This window comes from Lagenorhynchus albirostris, chromosome 11 (assembly GCF_949774975.1).
Source record: "Lagenorhynchus albirostris chromosome 11, mLagAlb1.1, whole genome shotgun sequence".
In the NCBI taxonomy this organism is placed as follows: Eukaryota; Metazoa; Chordata; class Mammalia; order Artiodactyla; family Delphinidae; genus Lagenorhynchus; species Lagenorhynchus albirostris.
Window position 1 is genome coordinate 703,721 of NC_083105.1, and position 20,268 is coordinate 723,988.

The window sequence follows — 20,268 nt, forward strand, 5'->3', positions numbered from 1 at the left end:
TTCCATGTTATCTACTTTGTGTGGTTTTTGAGCTGTATGTTTGTGTTATTTGTAGTGGTTGTCAGTGACTGCAATCCCAGCGCATCTGGGGTTGAATTGCACACCCCCCACGGGAACTGCCCGCTCCTGTCCTTCTGCCTTTGTCATCAGCCCTTTTACTATTACCTGTGACGTCAGCACAGAGCATGGGTTATGGTTGTTTTAAATGGTCCACTTTGTTTTAAAAAAATTAGGAAACAAGGAAAACGTCTTCTATTTGCTGTGCCCAGTATTTTTCATTCTCAGTGTAGATCTGGTATTGTATCATTTCCCTGTAGCCTGAAGAACTTTTAATGTTTCTTGTAATCCAAATCTGCTAGTGACAAATTCCCTCAGCTTGTTTTTTTTTAACCTGAAAATGTCTTCATTTTCTTTTTTTTATTTTCACCATTTCTGTTCTTATTGTATAGTTTACAGTGTTGTGTTAGTTGCAGGTGTACAGCAAAGTGACTCAGATATATATATATATATATATATATATATACACATCTCCTTTTATAGTCTTTTCCATTATAGATTATTACAAGATGTAACTATGGTACCCTGTGCTATTCAGTAGATCCTTGCTGATTATCTGTTCTATATATAGTAGTGTGTATATGTTAATCCCAAACTCCTAATTTATCCCTCCCGCCATCCCCTTTGGTAACCATAAGTTTTTATTTATTATTTATTTGCTGCATCGGGTCTTAGTTGTGGCCCGTCGGCTTCTCTCTAGTTGTGGTGCGCGGGCTCCAGAGCACATGGGATCCAGAGCATGTGGGCTCTTTAGTTGTGGCCCATGGGCTTAGTTGCCTGACCAGGGATCGAACCTGCGCTCCCTGCATTGGAAGACGGATTCTTAACCACTGGACCACCAGGGAAGCCCCCATAAGTTTGTTTTCTATGTCTGTGAGTTTATTTCCATTTTGTAAATAAGTTCATTTATATCATATTTTTAGATTCCACATACGTGATATCATATATTTGTCTTTTTCTGTCTGACTTAGTATGATAATCTCTAGGTCCATCCATGTTGCTGCACATGGCATTATTTCACTCTTTTTATGGCTGAGTAGTATTCCATTGTATAAATACGCCACATCTTCTTTATCCATTCATCTGTTGCTTCTGTGTCTTGGCTTTTGTGACTATTGCTGCTGTGAACATTGGAGGGGGGGGTGCATGTATCTTTTTGAATTAGAGATTTTGTTTTTTCTGGATATATGCCCAGGAGTGGAATTGCTGGGTCATATGGTAGTTCTATTTTTAGTTTTCTGAGGAACCTCCATACTGTTTTCCATAGTGGCTGCACCAATTCACCTTCCCACCAGCAGTGTAGGAGGGTTCCCTTTTCTCCACTCCCTCTCAGCATTTGTTATTTGTAGACATTTTTTTTATATACGTTTATTTATTTATTATTTTTGTCAGCATTGGGTCTTTGTTGCTGTGCACGGGCTTTCTCTAGTGGTGAGCGGGGGCTGCTCTCTGTTAGTGCGTGCGGGCTTCTCATTTGCGGTGGCTTCTCTTGTTGCGGAGCACGGGCTCTACGCGCATGGGCTTCAGTAGTTGTGGCTCGCGGGCTCTAGAGCTCAGGCTCAGTAGTTGTGGTGCACGGGCTTAGTTGCTCCGTGGCATGTGGGATCTTCCCGGGCCAGGGATCGAACCCTTGTCCTCTGTTTTGGCAGGTGGATTCTTAACCACTGCCACCAGGGAAGTCCCTCCCCTGTAGACTTTTTAATGGTGGACTTTCTCACTGGTGTGAGGTATATTGAGCATCTTTTCATGTGCCTGTTGGACATCTGTATGTCTTCTTTGGAGAAATGTTTATTTAGGTCTTCTCATTTTTTGATTGGGTTGTTTGTTTCTTTGATATTAAGCTGTGTGAGCTGTTTGTATATTTTGGAAGTTAATCTCTTGTCCATAGCATTGTTTGCAAATATTTTCTCCCAGTCCATAGGCTGTCTTTTCATTTTGTTTATGGTTTCCTCTGCTGTGCAAAAGCTTTTAAGTTTAATTAGGTCCCATTTGTTTATTTTTGTTATTATTTCTGTTACTCTAGGAGATGGATCCAAAAAAATATTGCTGTGCTTTATGTCAAAGAGTGTTCTGCCTATGTTTCCCTCTGGGAGTTTTATAGTATCTGGTCTTACGTTTAAGATCTTTAATCCTTTTGGTTTTTTTTTGGTGGTGCCATGCAGCTTGTGGGATCTTAGTTCCCTGACCAGGGATCAGACCTATGCCCCCTGCAGTGGAAGTGCGGAGTCCTAAGCACTGAACTGCCAGGGGATTCCCTTTAATCCATTTTGAGTTTATTTTTGTATATGGTGTTAGAGAATGTTCTGATTTCATTCTTTAGCACGTAGCACCACTTATTGAAGAAGCTGTTTTTTCTCCATTGTATATTCTTGCCTCCTTTGTTGTAGTTTAATTGACCATAGGCTCATGGGTTTATTTCTGGGCTCTCTATCCTGTTCTATTGATCTGTGTCTGTTTTTGTGCCAGTACCACACTGTTTTGATTACTGTAGCTTTGTAGTATATTCTGAAATCAGGGCACATGGTTCCTCCAGCTCTGTTCTTTCTCAAGATTGTTTTGGCTATTCAGGGTCTTTTGTGTTTCCATACAAATTTAAAATTTTTTGTTTTAGTTCTGTGAAAAAGGCCATTTGTAATTTAATAGGAATTGCATTGAATCTGTTGATTGTCTTGGGTAGTGTGGTCAGTTAAACAGTATTGATTCTTCCAATCCAAGAACACAGTATATCTTTCCATCTGTTTGTGTCATCTTCAGTTTTGTTCATCAGCATCTTATAGTTTTTGGAGTACAGGTCTTTTGCCGCCTTAGGTTTATTCCTAGGCATTTTATTCTTTCTGATGCAATGGTAAATGCGATTGTTTCTTTAATTTCTCTTTCTATGCCTTTATTTATTTTTTAAAGGAATATTTATTTATTTATTGCCACGTTGGGTCTTCATTGCTGCGCTCGGGCTTTCTTTAGTTGCGGCGAGCGGGGGCTACTCTTTGATGCCGTGCACGGGCTTCTCATTGCGGTGGCTTCTCTTGCTGTGGAGCACGGGCTCTAGGTGCACGGGTTTCAGTAGTTGTGTCTCGCGGGCTCTAGGAGCACAGGCTCAGTAGTTGTGGCACACAAGCTTAGTTGCTCCGCATCTATGCCTTTATTTTTTAAAGGGTGTTTTCTCTGGATTTAGAATGCTAGGTTGACAGCTTTTTATACTTGGCAGTTTAAAGATGTCGTTCCAGTGTTTTCTGCTTGTTGCATTGTTTCTGACTGAGTGTTGGTGCTCGTTCTTACCCTTGTAAACCGTGTGTAACAGCACCCTTTTTTTCCCTGCCTTTAAGGTTTTGTCTTCATCTTTAGTGTCGGCAGTTTGGCCATCACATGGTGTTTTTTGTGTGTGTTTGTTCTGCTTGGAGTTCTTTAAGCTTCTTAGATGTATGGGATGAGAGTTTTAATCAAACTTAGTACATTTTAGGCCATTCTTTCTTTTTTTTTGTCTGTGCCCCGCAGCATGCGGGATCGTAGTTCCCCGACCAGGGATCGAACCCACGCCCCCTGTGTTGAAGCGCAGAGTCCCAACCACTGGACCACCAAGGAAGTCCCTAGGCCGTTATGTCTTTAAAAAGTTTTTCTGCATAATCTTGTCCCTCATTTCCTCTGGGACTTCTTTGCCCGATAGGTCACTGAGGCTGTATTTGGTTTTTTCCTCCAATCTTTCCTCTCTGCAGTTCATTTTTATGATTCCTGTTACATTGTTTTCAACTCTACTGCTCTTCTTTCTTACGTTTAATGTGCTCTTAAGCCTATTTAATGAATTTTCCACTTCAGATATTGTATTTTTCAGCTCTAGCGTTTCCATTTTTCTTTATAGTTTTTCTTTTCTGTAGAGATTCCCCATCTGCTCAACCATTATGTCTATCTTTAAATCTTAAATGTATTTATAACAACTGTTTTGAACTTCTTGTATGCTAATTGAGTGTCTAGTTCATTTCTGGGTCTTTTAACTTTTCCCCTGAGGATGCTTCTTATTTTCCTGCCATTCTGCTTGCCTAATAATTTTTTTAAATTAAATTTATTTATTTTTGGCTGCGTTGGGTCTTTGTTGCTGCGCACGGGCTTTCCCTGGTTGCGGTGAGCGGGGGCTACTCTTCGTCGCAGTGCGCGGGCTTCTCATTGCGGTGGCTTCTCTTGTTGCGGAGCACAGGCTCTAGGCTTGCAGGCTCTGGAGCGCAGGCTCAGTAGTTGCGGCGCACGGGCTTAGTTGCTCCGCAGCATGTGGGATCTTCCTGGACCAGGGCTCGAACCCGTGTCCCCTGCACTGGCAGGTGGGTTCTTAACCACTGTGACAGCAGGGAAGTCCCTTGAGTATATTTTTGATGTCTCTTCAACTGTTGTCTCCAAATACTGATTCTGCCCAATCCCTCCCCCTTGCCGCCTCCTTTGGACGACAGTTACACGGTCATTAGATCTTTTCCCTGTCTCCTGTCCTGCGTCTTCCATCCTTTTGCCCTTTCGTGTTCTAGTCTGGGTACTTTTTTCTGCGTAATCTCTCACTGATTCTCCTCCAGGAGCTGCAGCGGCTGGAGACAGAGCTGGGCCGACCCCCTGAGCGTTGGAAGGATGCCTGGGATCGGGTGAAAGCTGCCCAGCGCCTTGAAGGCCGGCAAGACGAACGTGTGAGCGGGGGTGGGTGTGGGGGGCTGGGGTGGCCTTGCTGCCAGGAGGAGGTGGAGGCCACCCCCCTGACACGGGCCCACCCTCCTGCCCCCAGGGCACCCCCAGCTCCCTGTTGGTGTCCAGTGTGCCCCACCACCGCCGCTCGCTGGGTGTGTACCTGCAGGAGGGACCCGTGGGCTCCACCCTGAGCCTCAGCCTGGACAGCGACCAGAGCAGCGGCTCAAGTGCGTCCGGTTCCCGCCAGGCAGCCCGCCGCAGCACCAGCACCCTGTACAGCCAGTTCCAGACAGCTGAGAGCGAGAACAGGTGTGAGAAGCAGCTCTCTCTGCACCACGGACACCTCTGAGCTAGGGGGATTCGACTGGGGTCCCAGGCAATTCTCAGATGGGTGGGGGCAGGTGCCTTTGGGGAGCGTCTAGTTATTTCTTAGGTGGACTGATTTGCCGGGGAGGCCGTGATGGTGGCCTAAGCTGTGACCGTTGCTGGGGAGAAGCAGGTGGGCTTGGAAGGGGTTTGGGATATAGAACTGGCGACCACAGCCAGGCCACGGTGGCTGCGGAGGAGGAGAGGGACAGGGACCATGGGATACCTGTCAGGGTGGGCCAAGTGCCCTGTGAGGTTGGGGCAGCTTCCAGTAGAGGCTGGGGCCCGGCAGGCTGCATCCCACCCTCTGGGCCTGGAGGGGTCACGTTGCCACAGTTGCCTCCCCAGACCTGCCTGCTCCGTGTCAGGGGCCCCTGCTCTGCATGTAGGGCTGTTTCCCTGAGACCCTGAGGCTCTGGTGTGGGACCCTCCCAAGTGTCTGTGCTCTGACGGGCGTGAGGGGGTCCTTTACGGGGACAACCCCAGGCTTCTTCGTGTTCCCTTGCCCTGTGCTCCGGACTTGGGTCAGTTTGGGGACAGGGGCCTCGGTCTTGCTGCTGGGGCTGGCGGGGCCGGGGAGGCGGGGCCGTTGCCGGGCCCTGATGGCTGTTCTGGCCGGTTCTTCTGCAAACGCAGGTCCTATGAGGGCACCCTGTACAAGAAGGGGGCCTTCATGAAGCCCTGGAAGGCCCGCTGGTTTGTGCTGGACAAGACTAAGCACCAGGTGAGTGGTCAGCGGGCTGGCTGGGGTGGGGAGTCGAGGGAGCCCTGCCCTGACCTCCTGCCCCTGCTCAGCTGCGCTACTACGACCACCGAGTGGACACGGAGTGCAAGGGCTTCATCGACCTGGCGGAGGTGGAGGCTGTGGCGCCTGGCACTCCCACTCTGGGTGCCCCCAAGACCGTGGACGAGAAGGCCTTCTTCGACGTGAGCTGCGGCTGGGGCGCCGGGGGATGGGGGGCGCGGCGCGGGGGGTGGCGGCCCGCGTGGGGCCGTGGAGTCAGTGTCCCGCGTCCCCAGGTGAAGACGACGCGTCGTGTTTACAACTTCTGTGCCCAGGACGTGCCGTCAGCCCAGCAGTGGGTGGACCAGATCCAGAGCTGCCTGTCGGACGCCTGAGCCCGGCCCTGCTCGGCGGCTCTGTGTCCAGTCGTTACAGACCACTAGGGGTGGGCAGGGCCCCCCGGCCATGTTTACAGCCCCCGCCCTTGACAGTATTGAGGCCCCGCCCCCAAATGTGTGTACAGCCCCCCCCCCACCGCCCCCGCTCCACCCGGCCAGCTCTAACTCATTTTGGAGCCCTGGCTGAGCACCCGCCGGGAGCAGCCACGGTACAGCCCTCGCGGTGGGCCTGTAAATATCCCCCCTCCCGCCCTGTCAGCATGCTGGCCCCGGCCGGCCAGCCGCAGACAGCCTGTTCCTAGAACCAGAGTCTATAAAGAGCGCTAAGGACACGCCGCACGCCTGCGTCTCCTCCGTGTCCTGGGGCCGGGGTGGGCGGCGGGGGCCAGCATCACCAGGCTTTTGCTTGGTGCCCGGCCACCCATCCCTCCAGGCCTCAGAGGCGATCCTGGGGCTGGTGTGGAAGACGCCACCTAGAGGTGTGTGTGTTGTGAAGAAGGGGGTACAGGGGAGCTGTCCGGAGTCCAGACTTGCTGGCCCCTCCCTGGTCAGATGAGAGTCAGTCAATGGGATGGGATGGGATGGACGGAGGAGTGGGACGGGGCCTGAGGAGGGGGAGACACCAAAGAGGGTGGGCTCTCTGAAGAGCAAGGGTGCTTCAGGACTTGACTTGGGGGGCTTATGTATGAGGAGGTGGGGCACAGGGACCCAACGGCCTCCATTATGGGCACTTGGCTCCAAACACCTGTCTCTGTCTCTCCCCTGGGGTCCTGACCGTCCTCACCGCCGCCCCCTCCCCCCCCCCCCCAGTCTTGGCTGTAACGCAGGTCACTCTCCCATTCAGACGTGAGTCCCACCCAGGTTAGGGCCTTAATAGCAACGGGTGCCAACCAGGGGCAGGGCAGGGCCGGGCGGGCAGCAGGTGGGGTGTGTGGGGCGGAATGTGGCACCGCGGAGGCTGGGAGAACATCCCAGAGTGGTCAGGGTGGCGGCCACAGCTCCTGGTCGGGGGGGCTGGTGGTGCGGGGGGCCCGGCCGGAAACGGCACCCATCAGTGGGAGCTAAGGCGGGGCTCACCCAGGTCCTCCCTGGGCCCACGGACAGCCGTCAGGCTGACATTCCTGTTGCCCAGGAACCTGTGGGTCTGGGGTCCCTGCCCGAGACGCAACCTCCAGGCAGAGCTTGTTTCACAAAGGAAAAAGAAAGAGCTCAGTCTTTACTCAGGAGTTGACTCAAAGACGGGCCCGGGAGCAGCAGACGACCCCCGCTGCCAGCCAGGTTGGGGCTCCAGGGCCCGCAGCGTAACAATACGCGGGTCTGTCGGTGAGAATAACAACTTTTATTGGGAGTCGTGGGGTCTGGGTGCCCTGTCAGATCATCAGAACAATAACATGAGATACCCCGCCCTCCCCGGCAGGCGCAGGGTAGCCCCCCATGCCCAGGCACTGCTGGGCCCTCTGCACCCCGTCCTGCACGCCCGTGGCCAGCTCCTGCCAGGCACCCCCCCCCCCACTGCCCACTGCGGACAGCCTGCCAGGCCGCGGGGGGCTTGTTTTTTTTAAGGCAGTCACGTTTGCAGGCTGGCTCAAGGCCAGCTCCCAGGGCCACCGGGCAGCTAAAACCCCGTCTGGCCAGTCCAGTTCCAGACCCACATTTGTCCCCAGAGCCTCGGAGACCCTCTCCTGCGCTAGATTAAAAAGTGCAAACACGTGGCTCTCTCCGCGTTTGTTAAAAAACGTATAAAAACAGGCTCAGAGCCTGTGGCGCAGGCAGAGCCCCCGTCTGAGGCCTTATTGCTGTGTGTGGGGCTGGACCCTCAAGGCCCACCCAGAGTCAGGCAGGAGAAATGCAGGCTGGGCCGTCTGACTGGTTCCAACTGCCAGCTTTACCAATGCAGCATTTATTTTAAAATTAAATTAAGTTAAATTAAAAAAGACAAACTGCGTCACCAGGTAGTCTTCTTGGTTGGGGCGCCAAGGCTGGGCGGGCGGCAGCATCACACGAGGCCATTTAAGGCAGCTCCCGCGGGCGGAGGCCCGTCAGTCTGCCTGCAGGGGTGGGTAGGAGTCGCTCAGGGCAAGGGTCCCCACCCAGCCCCTCCCCTGGTCTGACCTGCTCACCTGTCCTTTGTCACCGTCCCCAGGGTGGCCGCGGTGGAGACAGCTGGGGCTGCAGGGGTGACGGCCACGGCCAGCACAGGAGAGACTGCCGGGGTGGCTGAGGCGGGGCCGGTGTTGCCCGGTACTGTGGTGGCCGCCACGGCAGCCTCGGGGAGGACGGCCCCGACTGGGGCAGAGGTCACTTCCACAGGCGCAAGGGAGGCCAGGTCTGGAGGCGTGCTGGTGGCGCACTCAGACCTGCGTGGCAGACTGGCTCCAGTTACTGGACCACCCCCGCTGGGGCTCCACCCTGCAAGATGGCCCAGGCCCCTCTGCCACCCCAAGTTCCAAACACGCCAGAGACCGCCTGTCAGTCCACCAGAGCGTTGAGCCTCCTTCCCAGCAGCACTCATCCCGGGCATCCCGTCCCCCTCGGCCCCCTCCAGACGGCCCTCGCCACATCCCCACCCCAGTCTGGAACATGCCCCTTAGGTGCTCCCAGCAACCCTCACCGCTCTGTGGACCACACAGGCCCAAGGCCCTTCCCTGGAACACCTCTCAGGCCACGTCTGTCCACAACACTCCCGCCGCCCACACCTAGAAAGGCTGAGTGCGGGAGGCAGGCGGCCTCGGGACACCCAGCCCTGGCACTCAGCTCTGGTCTGGGGGCCCAGAGAGCAAGCCCACGGTGCCCCCACCAGCCCACACCTGCCCAGCGCCTGCTTCTGCTGTGTGACGTCTCCTCCAGCCCGGCACTGACCCTCGCGAGCCAGTGAGGGCAGAGCCTGGAGACAAGCCCCGCGTGTCCCCCCACAATGGCCAAGGCTCGCGAAGACCGCCCTGAGGACCAAAAGGCTTTGCTTTCGGAACAACAACTGCTTCTCGGAGCCGGGTGGGTTTTGGGGGAACGGGGAGTTAGGAAGAGGAAAAGGTTTTAAAAATTTCGATGACCCGAAGCTTCAAGAAGCAATCAAACCGTTTGGGAGCCGCGTGTACACCTTTACCCCAGCGCTGAGGTTCTCCCCCGGGCCCAGGCGTCAAGCTCGCCCCACCCTGCAGCGGCGGCGTGAACCGCCCCTCCCCCGACACGCACTGTGCAGCTTGACCCTGCTCCCTCCAGGCTGTGCCCACTGCCCCGAGCCCCAGTGCAGGGCACCAGCGGGGACGGGCGCACCCTGGGGTCCTGGGAGCTAGACTGGACCCCCAGCGTCAGCAGGGACGCTCCAGGGTCACTGGGTGGGGACCTCACGGGAGCAGCACGGTCAGTCTCTGTTCCTCGTCCCCTCGTGGGGGTCTGGGCTGGCCCCCCGGCCCCCCCCAGCCCCTTCAGGCCTTGACCCCAGCACCACCTTCTCCCTCGCGTCCCACCAGCCCTCCTGCCCCGTTCCGTCTTCACCGCACGCGGTTCCTCACGCTGCCCACCCGCCCAACCAGGAGGCATGTGTCCACCAGCCGACCCCAGAGGCCCAGACCTGCCCCCTGGGCGCAGGGGTGGGGTGCACGGGCCAAGCATGCAGGGAGGACGACCCAGGTCAGGGCCCCAAGCAAAGTCCCAAAACACCCCCGTCCTCCCGGTCCAGCGTGATGGACATGTGTGTCCGAGGCGCCCGACTGAGGTGGGCGCCAAGTCTGGGACTAGGCACCCGCCCCAGGAGAGCGGCAGCTCCAGAGCCCACCCGGAACCCCAAAAGCCTGGCCATTCTCTCCGACGCGGCCTGAGGCGGGCTGGCCCCATGCTGTCTCAACGGTCACCCCAGCTTCCACCTGGACAAAGCAGTGTCCCTCCTGTCCAAAGCTGACCTCCAAGGAGTCACGGGGCCATCAGGACAGGAGGGTCGGCCTGCCCCTGGGCCAGCGGAGTGCTGCGGACAGCCAGACCTCCGTGTGCACCCGGGGGCCCGCCACCCAGCCTGTCCTGCTCACCTGGGGACTAACACTGGCGGCGGGGGAGCCTCCCGACCGGGACCCATCCTCACAGCCTCCGAGGCCAAAGCCACCTTCTGCTTGTCCTCTCGGCTGCTGGAGGCCACCAGGGGCGCCTTCCTGGCAACACATGCGTTCCAGGCACCCAGAGTGGCCGGGCCAGCTGCAACACAGGGAGCCGGTGACACCAGGTGAGGACAGAGCGACCAGTATGGCGCACGCGGGAACTTCAGCCTGCAACTGGTGACAGACCTGTCCCCCACACCCACTGCCGCGTGCGTGTGACGTGCACACGTGCGTCTGTGAATTCACAGGAACTTCAGGAAGAACGGTCCTCCCTGCAGGGAGGGCCACCACTCAGCCTTGTGGCTGGCTTCCAAGTCCGTCCCCGTGTGGCCCTGATATCCTGGGGGGCTTCCAAGCCCATCTGACAGGGAGCTCAGGGCCAGGGCCCTGAACAGCTCCCAGGACAAGCACTGGGGTGGCGTGGTGCACACGTGTGATCCACACCTAGCAGGCGGCCAGGCCTGGGGAGACAGGCTCTGGCTGGGGTCCTGGCGACACAGACGGGTGTGGGCTGGTCGGACCTGTGCGTTGAGGCCAGCCCGAGGGCCTCGCTGGCCGTCCTGTGCCTGGAGCCGGGGTCCTGACCCCTCCACACACCCACTCCAGTCCCCGCACGTGGCGCAAACTCCAACATCACCAGGGCAATACAGCGGCCCCGAGGTCTTGGCCTCCCCCTCCCACACCCCTGCCCCTGGGGCCGCCCCTACTCACGGGTTCTCTCTGGGCCCCGGTTCAGGCCACCCTGGGCATCGCCGTGACCTCTGTCCACAGGGGAGCTGCACCTGGGCCCCGACTCAGAGCTACAGACGAGGCCAACTCTGAGCCCACGCCCAGGAGACCCGGCCCCCAGGCAGCCGGGGCCGCCCCCCGCCCCGGCCCCGCCTCACCAGCAGAAAGGCTGGAAGTCGGCAAACTTGGCCCAGCCTCTCTCCTCCGCAGCCGAGGCGCTGGGCGCGCTGGCCGCCCACACACTGGAACCCACGTCCATCGCCACTGCCGGGGCCAGGCCTGAGGCCGTGGAATTCACTGGCTCATCAGACACCGTCCAGGGGGCGCCTGCTGGGGGAGACGCGGTGTCCAGGCCCCTTGACCAGCACGTGACCGGTGGTGGAGGCCCCACAGCAATGGTGTGGGTGTGCCTTCCCCCACGGTACTGGGGGACACCCGCCTCTAGCCGTGACGGCGTGGCCAAGAGTGACCGTGACGGGGCGGGAGACCAAGGGCATATGAGCGTGTTTGAAAGTGTGTGCCGGGGGGTCAGTGGGCATCAGGCCCACAGCAGCCCAGCCACACACACACACAGGCCCACAGGCCAGGGCACCAAATCCTGTCCCCCACGTTCCCGCCCAAGCCCCTTGCCCGGCCCGCACCCTGTGGCCCCATCATCTACCTTCTGAGCCACCCTCAACACGAGGACCTTCCTCCTGGACGGCAGCCCGAGGGGCGCCCGCCCGAGCCCCGTCTGCTTCCGAGCTCTCCTCCCCACCTTGGCCTCGGTGCTCCAGGCCGTCCTTCCGGCAGCTCTCTGAAGCGTGAGGGCCCCCGAACCTGGGGGGAGACCCACGGTCAGAGCAGCCCTTCCCACCTGCCCAGGGTGCCACGGCACGGCTGAGACAGGGCTGGTGCCCGTGTGGCGCCCAGGCCCACCTGGCTCTGGTCACTCGGGCCACACAGTGTGTCTCCTCGTCCTCCCAGAGGTCGTCGTCCTCGTCAAAAGGCTGGATGTGGTCACTGCAGCAGGCCTCAAACAGAGCGGCACCGGGCTGCAGGAGAGCACACGTGGGCCACATGGCCCCCACACGCCCGGCCACCCCCAAGGGGCATCCACGGGACTCACGCTGTCCTCGTCAGCGTCGACGCTGAAGTTGATCTCCGCTATCCTGTCAAATGGGGCGCTGCGAGGACAACAGGGACGCCGTCAAGTCCCCCCAAGAGGGAGAGAAGGGGGAAGCAGCCCACCGAGGGAGGCAAAGGCAGGGGCGGGGGGCCAGGGCTGCAGGCCGAGCCCGGGTGGGTGCACGGGCTCCCCTCCCACCTCTGGATGGGCGGCGAGGGGTGACTCCCACCCGGCTGCTCTGCCGCCCCAGAGGGCGTCTCCAGGCCGTTGGGTCACATGTGGCTTCCAGCTGAGCAAGTGGTGTGATGGCCCTGAAGGCCAGGCAGGGCTGAGCCACAGGTCAGGGACCTGGTCACACTGAGCAGAGCCCGGCTCCCTCCCAAAGGCACGAGGGTGGGGCAGGTGGGCACGTCCCACTGGGCTCACTTGACGCTGTCGTCCTGCTCAGCAAACTCCTCGTCGCTGAAGCCAAACTGGTCCACGAAGGTGGCCGTCATCTGCTGGACCTGGTACTCGGAGAAAGCCTGGGCAACAGGACCGTGGCCGCTCTCAGGAACCCCCCTGGTGCTTCAGTGGCTTCTCCCAGGTCCTGCCCTCTCGGCTGGGCACCCACAGGCAGCCATGTCCAAAGAGCCTGTGACTCTGACTTTCCATTCGCCCACCACGTCCCCAAGGGTCTCATCAATGTCAAGTGGCCCTGCGGGCGCCCCCTAAGTAGAGGACGGTGGGGCTGCACCCCCTGCAGAAGCGGGGGGATGAGCACCTCCCCGGCCCCGCCCGAGGCTCTGGTGACGCGTGCAGGACACTCGCGAGGCCTAAGCGCTGCCGAGAGCAGCTCAGGACGAGGGGCCTGGCCTCACGCACCTGCTGAAGGGACAGCTCGTTAGGGAAAACGCCCTCCATGTCCTCGTCCTCACTCGAGGGGTGAAGATGGTGCGTGCTAACCTGCAACGGCCAGGGTGGGTGGGCATGAGACAGCGTCTGGGGCCGTGCCGACCCACCCTCCCTTGCAGGGTGCGCCGGGCCTCGGGCACCAGGAGTCCCGCAAGCCCAGGTCGGGCAGGGACCAGGGTGGGGACAGCGCTCTGCCCAGAGGGCCCCCCACTCTCGGCCGGCCTGGGGCCTGCTCACCAGGTCCACCGCGTTCCTGCGGTTGGCCTCCGTCAGCGTCTCCTCCACAAAGCTCTCCCAGCGCCCGCGGCAATCCGAGGGGAGCCCTGCGGGGAAGGCTGCCCGGTGAGCCCTTGGGATGGAGCCAGCAGCTGCATCCTGGTCCCGCGAGGGCTCTCAGGCCGACCGAGGAGCCCCGGGGACACAGGAGCCACGGGGCACGGGCACGTCCCTCTTGGCCTTACAGGCCCAACCCAGCAGGCCTGGGTGTGTCTGTTTTTCTGGGGAGGTCGGAGCCCAGAGACGTTCACAGTCCAGAAAGAGAGAGCTTCATGCTCGCCCCCAACCCCACACCGGGCCGTCCTGGGTGCACACGCTCGTCACAGGTGCTGACGGGCTGGGGGCCGGACTGAGAGCAGCCCGCTCGTGTCAGAGGGCCCCGCCCACCCCCCCCAGCCTCCTGGCTCACAGCTGCCCTGGGACCACAGGGGGCCATGGCCAAGGTCACCATGGGGGCAACTAGGCGAGGGCACGGGGGCGGGGGGCCATGGAGGCCACGCCCACTGCACGACCAACTGGACGTCTGCAGGGCAGCTTCCCCAGCCCAGGACAGGGACAAACCCAGCACCTCCCCTGCCTGCCCCGGACTCAGGGCACCACGGCCCCCAGAAGGGATGGGGATCAACCCGCCCCGACAGCACACATGGCGCTCCAGGGGCCCCCCAGACGGTGCTCACTCCCGCTCGCTGTTCACTGAGCACACGCGTCCCCCTGCCCCCTGGCCAGCCCTGTCCTCAGGCCCCTACACAGCACGGGGGACAAACTGTCTTGGCTGTGAAACCAGCACGAGCCCCCAAGTGCCCTCAGGGTCCCAGCCCCTGTGGCCGTCACTGTCCATCACCCTCAGGCCGCCCCGAGCGCACGCCCCTGCGTCACCCTGTCAGCCCTGTCACCATGTGCTGCTCAGGCTGGCCTGGCGTCCTCCTCCCCAAGAGGCCACACAGGCCCTTCTAAGCTGCCCGCCTTCTCCCATCTGAACCAAGATCCCTCGGGCTCTCCCCAGCTCAGGCCAGAAAGCCCAGTGCCTGGGAGCTACAGACTGGGCGCCCAGAACGTGCGAGGGCTGGCAAGGGGCATGGGCGGCGGCCCCCCGCTCGGGGCCCCGGATCGCGACGAGGAGGCCCGTGGGGTATGAGGGAGAGCAAGCCTGGCCAGGATGGCCTCTGCTCAGGCCCTGCGGCCGCTCCCCAGATGAGCCACGAGCTCAGAGAAGAGCCGGACGGCGGAGCAGGAGAGCAGGCGTTTGGGCCGGCGCGGGCGGCCCAGGGCACAGAGGAGGCTGCCGCCCAGGCCCAGACGCAGCTGACAGGACAGCCCCCGTGGCAAAGGGGGGGCCAAGTGTGTGGCACCAGTGCTGGTCCGGTCCGCCGATGGGCCAAGGTCAGGGGCGGGGCACCTCGGGCAGCGACACCTGGGCCTGGAGGCGCTCACCTCGGAGGACCTCGCTGACCTGGGTCTGCACGGGGCCCCCCTCCAGGCTCTGCACCACTGCGTTGGCGATCCGGGTGAGATGGCCCATGTTCCCGCGCCTCATGCCACCCGCTGCCCTGAAAGAGAGGGTGGCATCAGGCCTGCCGCCGGCCCTCCTCCACGGTGCCTCCAGCCGGCCCGGCCTCGGCTCTGCGGCCTCCTCCCCACGGGCCCACTGCCCCGCGAAGCCGTCTCGTGGCCTCGCCTGCAGGCTGCTTACTTTTGGAGCACCTGCTCCGCACCCGCGTCGCTCCACTCCCTGCCTACAAGTGAGGCGGGCATTTGCCGCTCCCACTCTGCGCAGACCACCAGACCCGCGCCCGGCTGGGGCTGTGAGTGTTGACCAAGCGCGTCCCGAGCCCCCAGAGAAGACCGAGGGTGGACCCAGGACCCGGGAGTAGGCAGAACAGTAGGGGCAGCGGGCTGGCTCCCGTCCACCTGCGCGTCCCGCACGGCCGCAAACACGTGGCTCTCCCCCCACTTCTCATCTCTCCCACACAGGACCCAACAGAGCAGCAAGTCTTCAGATCCCTGATGCAGCAGCAAGGGTGTCAGTTGTGAGACTCTGGTGCATCCGTTACAGAAACACAGCCCTTGGGTCCCAGAGTGGACAGCGCTTGCTTTCAACAGTATTCTCTCTCTTCAGAGCCTGACGACAACCAGAGAGGAAGCGAAGGTGGTCCCCAATCGGTGGGCCCACCCGGCAGAGGAAGGGGGTCAGGAGAGACTGGGCAGGCAGAACTGGCCCAGACGCGAAGCCGGGCTGAGGGTGGAGGCCTGTGAGCGGCTGTCCAGGTCGCGGGAGAACCGCGCTGAGGCCGCGGCCTGCAGGCATCCAGGCTCACACGCCCGTCCACGGCTTACTATGGCCCAAGGACCCCTCGGTGACAGCAGTGAGCCCTCCCCTCACACAGGCACACACCTGTGCACCAACACACAAAACACATACAGGAGCAGACTCAGCACAGGCCTCCCTGGGCACTACGCACGCCGGGCCCAGCGGAAGGCGGGGCGGCCCCACCTCGCTTCTTGCTACTTGGGAGCGGACGCAGATTTGTGGGCTCAGTAACAGCAGGACAGAAGGGATGAACTAGGTGCGGTCGCAGAGCTCTCCCCACCTGCCCAGAGCAGCCCTGGCGGGGCAGAGTAGGAGCACAGGGGGCACAGGGCTGCCCACTGGACCCGACCCTGCAGTCACACCAGGGACCTGGGCAGTCAAGACTTTCAAGCAGGAAGTGACACCACCTGCTGGTTTCAGCAAGATCCCAGCTTATCAGCAACGAGAGAGCAGATGGGGCAAGAGGGAAGCAGAAAGGGGCCCGGATGCTCTTTCAAGGGTCTGAGGCTTCAGTAAGAGAAGTGGCTGGAGGCTGGGATGGGGACGTGGGAGGATTCGGGACACAGTGCGGGCACAGGACTGGGGTCTCTGCTGATGGACGGGCAAGGGAGGAAGAGGGTGAGGGGCCCATGGAGCCAGGGGCCGGGCTGTGCAGGCCGTGTTACCCTGCCCCGCGCCCTGGCCCCACCAGCAGCACTGCAGCTGCTCCCACAGCGGTGGGACCCTTCCTTGAAAACAAACCCTCCATGGCAGCCCTGGAGCCCCACGCAGAGCCCTAGTGGTCCTTACTGTGTGTGGTCATTGGCTTCCCAGGCCTCCAGGATCCTCTGGACCAGGCAACACTTCTGGAACAGCTGGCAGACAGGTGGCACGGGTCAGGGCCAGCAGGGCTGCACGCTCCCCTCCACCCAGCCCTGGACTCAGTGGGCTTAGCAGGCAGCAGGCGCACACGTCAGCCCCAAGTTCACTGTGGGCGGCGAAAACATCCCAGCCCAGCCCTGCAGTCCCCGTCCGACGCCCAGGGAGGCTCTGCTCAGGCTCGTCCACGTGGCGACGGGGGTCGAATCAGGACACTCTCGTCCCCTCAGCCTCCCGGCGGTCGTGTCCTCCCCCTCGGGCCACTCTCCTGCCTTCTCCATCCAGGAGGAAGAGGCCGGTGGCCCCAGGGCTCACTTGCTTCCAGGCCCTCACACAGGCAGCTTCCCGTATCTGGAATGTTTGCTCCGGGCCCCAAATCGCACGCCCACCCCGCGTGTGGCCTCACTATCTGGGTGAGGTCCCTTGCTGGCCTGCATGGCCGCTGCACACACCCACCCCCTGTGGCTCTCATCACTGAAAGCGCCCACTCCTGGCTATTTACCCCCTTGGCTGTGTTCCGGCTCAGGCCTGCAGGTGCAGCCCTTCTCGACCCTCTCCCAGGTCTCTGGTCAGGGGCCCCGTTGCCAAGCCCCTCCTGTCTGAGCCTTGCAGCCACCCGGGGGTGGGGGGCAGAGCCGACCCCCAGGGCCCCGCACGCAGAGGTGGGCTCCTCGGCTTGGGGATCGCCTGTGCCACATGCTCCACCCACGTGCTGCTTCCTCCTTCCTTCCTTAGCGAACACCCACTAAGGCCGACTCCCTGCAGCCCCGCGCGCGGCCGCTCAGGATGCTCTTGCTTGCGGCCCCGGGAAGGGCGGCCCCAGCGGGTCTCCACACAGTGTGCTCGGGTGAGCGGGAAAGCGTCAGGGAAGAGGCGGGCCGTGCAGAGCAGCCACGCTTTCCAGAGGCTCCAAATCCCAGAAAGTCTTCTTGTGAGAACTGGATATGCTCCCCCTCCCCGGCACCTCCCCGGCACGGCATTCACACCATGACGGGGCTGCTTGCCCTCAGGGCCTGGAGGAGCTGACCCGGGGGCAGCAACGGGGCTGCTTCTACACCCCTCCGGGGCCCTCCACTCCACCGGCTCTGGGGCCCTGGCAAACATGGACACCTTCTTTGGGATTTCCCGTCTCACGGGTGAAAGGAGAGCAGCTCACCCCGTGTCACAGGAGGATTAGAGGAGAAAGCACACGAGGGCCCAAAGCAACGTTAATGTCCACATGGTCTGGGTGGGGTTCAGCACACGCAGCAATACACAGGATGCACAGGACACGCAGTGACACACAGGACATGCAGGACACAGCTACACGCGTGACGCTGCCTGGACCTACGTGGGTCACCATTGTGCTCTCAGGGCGGCTGGCGGCAGGCTGGGGGGTCTCTGGGTCCCCGCTGGAAGGCAGAGGCTCCACCGCGCCCTCAGGTCCGCTGGCCACGGCCCTGTCCTCCCGGGCAGAGTGGGACAGGATGGCGGCTATGCACAGCTCCACTTGGAAGTGCAGGAAGTTATTCCAGGCATACTTAACAAACAGGTCCTGGGGAGACAGAGGGTGAGGGAAGCCCCGTGTCCTGCAGGCTGAACGTGAGGGGCCCTGCTGCCCTGCCCACCTCCCCGTGCTGTGTCCTGACGTCCGGGCGGCCACGGGCCTTCCATCTCCATCCAGCTCCGTAACCTCTGCTCGTGTGACCGCTTCCTGTGGTTTCCTCATCCTCTGTGCTAGGTTAGAAGCTGCACCCGCAGACCCTCAACCTCCCTCCTCCTCCAGTGCATCCTGACAAGGCTGTAGGCCTCCCTGTAAAATCCACCGCAGCTACACTCTACACATTTTGCTATGCAGTATTTTTATCGTCTTTCCTTTATGATTTTATCTTTGACCCACAAGTTACTGGGAGTGTGTTCAATTCTCCAACCCCTGGGGATCCTATCCAGGAGGGCCATGAAATCAGGAGGTGCACACATGGACACTCCCCAAGGGAGCCCCAAGGGGCCCAAACAGAAGCTCCCAGGCAGACGCCCCTGAGGAGGCTGAATGGGCAGCTGCAGCCCCTCTGCCATGGCCTTTTCCAGACCTGCCCCTGAGGCAAGCAGAGCGGCACCAGCAGGGAGGCGGGACAGGCACACCTGCCACGTCCACATGGCCACCTCACACCCAGCAGGGTCCACAGCTGCCTGCATCCCACACCCTCTGCTGCCTACACGGAAGGAAGCGGGCTGCGCAGGATGGGGAGATGGGGCTGGGGAAAGGGGTGTAGGCTCCAGCCCAGGATGTAAGTCTGGACCCTTCTTTCCCACCAGGGAGTGGGGAGCTGGATAAGGAAGGAGGCCCGTCTGCCTGACACAGCTCTCCTCCCCCACAGAAACACAGTCTCCAGTCTCGGCTTCACCTTCCCTGCCTGTGTGACTTTGGGTGACACTGGAGGTGGCTTCATCCATGCCTCCTCGTCTTCAACAGTCAGACCCACCTCCCAATAAAGAAAAGCCCATACCAGATGGCTTCACTGGAATTCTACCAAACATTTAAAGAAGAATTAACAACACCAATCCTTCTCAAAGTCTCCCCAAAAAAACTAAAGGGAGCACTTTCTACCAAATTCAGTCTGTGAGGCCAGCACTGCCCTGACACCAAAGACATCACAAGAAAAGAAATTTACAGACCAACATCCCTTAAGAACACTGATGCAAAAATTCTCCACAAAATACTAACAAACTGAATTCAGCAGCAGATTAGAAGAAAATTATACACTATGACCAAGTGGGATTTATTCCCAGAATGCAAGAATGGTTCAACATATGAAAATCCTTCAGTGTAATATACACCACATTAAAAGAATGAAGGACAAAAACCAGTCATCTCAACTGACACTGAAAAATCATTTGACAAAATTCAACACATTTTCTTGATAAAAACACTTAATAAACTAGGAATAAAGGAAACTTCCTCAACATAGTGAAGGGCATCTATGACAAGAGCACAGAAAACATATTCAGTGGTGAGAGACTGAACGCTTTCCTTCTAAGACCCAAAACAAAGAAAGGATGCCCCTTTCGCCACCTGTATTCAGCACTGCACTCGAAGTTCTAGCCAGGGCAATTAGGCAATAAAAAGGAATAAAAAGCATCAAAACAACAGGAGAAGCCACCGCAGAGACTGGTTCAAGATGGCGGAGTAGAAGGACGTGCGCTCACTCCCTCTTGCGAGAGCACCAGCATCACAACTGCTGAACAATCCTCGACAGGAAGACATTGGAACTCACCAAAAAAGATACCCTACATCCAAAGACGAAGGAGAAGCCACAATGAGACGGTAGCAGGGGCGCAATCACAATATAATCAAATCCCATAACTGCTGGTGGGTGACTCACAAACTGGAGAACATTTATACCACAGAAGTCCACCCACTGGAGTGAAGGTTCTGAGCCCCACGTCAGGCTTCCCAACCTGGCGGTCCGGCAACGGGAGGAGGAATTCTTAGAGAATCAGACTTTGAAGCCTAGCGGGATTTGACTGCAGGACTTTGACAGGACTGGGGGAAACAGAGACTCCACTAGTGGAGGGCACACACAAAGTAGTGTGCACCTCGGGACCCAGGGGAAGGAGCAGTGACCCCAAAGGAGACTGAACCAGACCTACCTGCTGGTGTTGGAGGGTTTCCTGCAGAGGCAGGGGGTGGCTGTGGTTCACCATGGGGACAAGGACACTGGCAGCAGAAGTTCTGGGAAGTTACTCCTTGGCGTGAGACCTCCCGGAGTCCACCACTAGCGCCACCAAAGAGCCGCAGAGGCTCCAGTGCTGGGTCGCCTCAGGCC

The 20,268-nt window shown here is 59.4% G+C and overlaps 2 protein-coding genes across 14 annotated transcripts in view; one reads left to right on the top strand and one right to left on the bottom strand.

Annotated features, from left to right (window-relative positions):
• Nucleotides 1-6,536, top strand: part of SBF1 (SET binding factor 1) — a 28,259-nt gene extending 21,723 nt beyond the window's left edge. For 4 of the 6 annotated variants that reach the window (XM_060164534.1, XM_060164537.1, XM_060164536.1 and 1 more), the window contains 5 exons: nucleotides 4,608-4,715; nucleotides 4,811-5,022; nucleotides 5,716-5,803; nucleotides 5,875-6,006; nucleotides 6,100-6,536. In XM_060164534.1, coding sequence (XP_060020517.1) covers nucleotides 4,608-4,715; nucleotides 4,811-5,022; nucleotides 5,716-5,803; nucleotides 5,875-6,006; nucleotides 6,100-6,198 — 639 coding nt within the window. In that variant the 3' untranslated portion in view covers nucleotides 6,199-6,536. Of the gene's footprint in view, nucleotides 1-4,607; nucleotides 4,716-4,810; nucleotides 5,023-5,715; nucleotides 5,804-5,874; nucleotides 6,007-6,099 lie in introns of those variants that run through there. The other 2 variants (XM_060164535.1, XR_009543249.1) reach the window with 2 other exon arrangements.
• An 863-nt stretch (nucleotides 6,537-7,399) lies between these two features.
• The window catches only part of PPP6R2 (protein phosphatase 6 regulatory subunit 2), an 84,337-nt gene continuing 71,468 nt past the window's right edge, over nucleotides 7,400-20,268 (bottom strand). For 4 of the 8 annotated variants that reach the window (XM_060164540.1, XM_060164539.1, XM_060164544.1 and 1 more), the window contains 14 exons: nucleotides 17,793-17,996; nucleotides 16,394-16,458; nucleotides 14,728-14,843; nucleotides 13,258-13,343; nucleotides 12,991-13,071; nucleotides 12,553-12,650; nucleotides 12,127-12,184; nucleotides 11,937-12,052; nucleotides 11,680-11,837; nucleotides 11,177-11,348; nucleotides 11,001-11,089; nucleotides 10,224-10,386; nucleotides 8,322-8,558; nucleotides 7,400-8,249 (listed from right to left, as the gene is read on the bottom strand). In XM_060164540.1, the coding sequence (XP_060020523.1) occupies nucleotides 8,198-8,249; nucleotides 8,322-8,558; nucleotides 10,224-10,386; nucleotides 11,001-11,089; nucleotides 11,177-11,348; nucleotides 11,680-11,837; nucleotides 11,937-12,052; nucleotides 12,127-12,184; nucleotides 12,553-12,650; nucleotides 12,991-13,071; nucleotides 13,258-13,343; nucleotides 14,728-14,843; nucleotides 16,394-16,458; nucleotides 17,793-17,996 (1,695 nt within the window). In that variant the 3' untranslated portion in view covers nucleotides 7,400-8,197. Of the gene's footprint in view, nucleotides 8,250-8,321; nucleotides 8,559-10,223; nucleotides 10,387-11,000; nucleotides 11,090-11,176; nucleotides 11,349-11,679; nucleotides 11,838-11,936; nucleotides 12,053-12,126; nucleotides 12,185-12,552; nucleotides 12,651-12,990; nucleotides 13,072-13,257; nucleotides 13,344-14,727; nucleotides 14,844-16,393; nucleotides 16,459-17,792; nucleotides 17,997-20,268 lie in introns of those variants that run through there. The other 4 variants (XM_060164542.1, XM_060164545.1, XM_060164541.1 and 1 more) reach the window with 3 other exon arrangements.